This window comes from Bison bison, unplaced genomic scaffold, assembly GCF_000754665.1.
Source record: "Bison bison bison isolate TAMUID 2011002044 unplaced genomic scaffold, Bison_UMD1.0 scf7180017847744, whole genome shotgun sequence".
In the NCBI taxonomy this organism is placed as follows: Eukaryota; Metazoa; Chordata; class Mammalia; order Artiodactyla; family Bovidae; genus Bison; species Bison bison.
Genome location: NW_011478317.1, coordinates 1 through 1,685, shown reverse-complemented (window position 1 = coordinate 1,685; position 1,685 = coordinate 1). Strand labels below are relative to the sequence as shown.

The 1,685-nt window shown below is 68.8% G+C and overlaps 1 protein-coding gene across 1 annotated transcript; it reads left to right on the top strand.

Annotated features, from left to right (window-relative positions):
* Nucleotides 1-4: 4 nt before the first annotated feature.
* LOC104991371 (protein FAM83H-like) lies at nt 5-1,681 on the top strand (the record flags this gene model as incomplete). The annotated part of the gene is made up of 1 exon (XM_010843808.1): nt 5-1,681. A coding segment is annotated over exon 1 (1,677 nt), but the record flags the coding sequence as incomplete, so codon positions are not given.
* Between the last annotated feature and the right edge of the window lie 4 nt (nt 1,682-1,685).

The window sequence follows — 1,685 nt, the reverse complement described above, 5'->3', positions numbered from 1 at the left end:
CTTTATGTGGTCCTTCGAGAAGATCCACCGGAGTCTGGCGCACGTGTTCCAGGGCGAGCTGGTCTCCAGCTTCGATGAGGAATTCCGCATTCTCTTCGCACAGTCCGAACCGCTGGTACCCTCGGCCGGGGCGCTGGCTCGCATGGACACCTATGCCCTAGCTCCATACGCAGGGGCTGGGCCGCTCATGGGCAGCCAGATGCCCGGGGCTCCCACCCCCTTCTCCTTCCCCAAACGCGCTCACCTCCTGTTCCCACCACCTCGGGAAGAAGGCCTGGGCTTCCCCTCCTTCCTCGACCCCGACCGCCACTTCCTGTCGGCCTTTCGCCGAGAGGAGTCTTCGCGGATGCCCGGGGGCGCCCTGGAGCCGCACACGGGGCTGCGGCCGCTCTCACGACGGCTGGACGCAGAGGCCGGGCCAGGCGGGGAGCTCTCGGGCCCGCGGGGCTTCTTTCAGGCACGGCACCTAGAGATGGACGCCTTCAAGAGGTACAGCTATGCGGCCGCCGACGGTGCGGGCGCAGTGGAGAATCTCGCGGCCGCGCGGCAGGTATCACGGCAGACGTTCCTCAGCCACGGCGATGACCTCCGCTTCCAGACCAGCCACTTCCACCGCGACCAGCTCTACCAACAGCACTACCAGTGGGACCCGCAGCTCGCGCCAACGCGCCCACAAGGCCTGTTCGAGAAGCTGCGGGCCGGCCGCCCTGGCTTCCCAGACCACGACGAATTCATGCTGGGCACCGGGCCACGATTTCCAGAGCTCGGCCTGGACGGACACCAGCGGCTGGACTACGTGCCATCCAGTGCCTCACGGGAGGTGCGCCATGGCTCGGACCCCGCCTTCGGGCCCGGACCTCGCGGTCTGGAACCCGGCGGGGCCCCTCGCCCCAACCTGGGCCAGCGCTTCCCTTGCCAAGCGATGACGAGGCTAGGCCCAGAGATGGCACCCGAGCCGGAGCCGGAGCACAGGGGTGGGCCTGAGGGGCGGGCCGGCCTGCGGCACTGGCGCCTCACCTCCTACCTGAGCGGCTGTCACAGCGAGGACGCTGGCGACGAGGGCCTGCCCACACCCATGGAGACGGAAGCCTATGACGATGACGTGCTGGTTTCTGGGGGTCGGGCGACTGCTGGGGACCTACTTCCCTCGGCCTTCCGTGTGCCCGCGCCCTTCCCAGGCAAAGGCCCAGCTCCGGGCTCTGGCAGCGGTGGCGGCGACGGCCCAGAGCGCGAGGGCCCGGAGGAGGTGGGCCTGGCCAAGCAGGATTCTTTCCGCTCACGCCTGAACCCGCTGATCCAGCGCAGCTCCCGGCTGCGCTCCTCGCTCATCTTTAGCGCATCGCAGGGCGAGGGCACGGGCGGACCCACTGGGGCCTCCACGGAGAAGGTGCAGCTGCTGCACAAGGAGCAGACGGTCAGCGAGATGCTGGGGCCCGGCAATGAAGCCGTGCGCTCTGCTGCCTCCACCAAGGTGGCTGAGCTCCTGGAGAAGTACAAGGGCCCCTCTCGAGACCCTGGCGGCGTGGGGACAGCGGTCACAGCCGCCAGCCATAGTAAGGCTGTCGTGTCCCAGGCGTGGAGGGAGGAGGTGTCTGCGCCCGGTGGCGGCAGTGGGAGCGAGCGCCGCAGCCTGGAGAGCTGCCTGCTGGACCTGCGTGAGTCCTTTGCACAGCAGCTGCACCAGG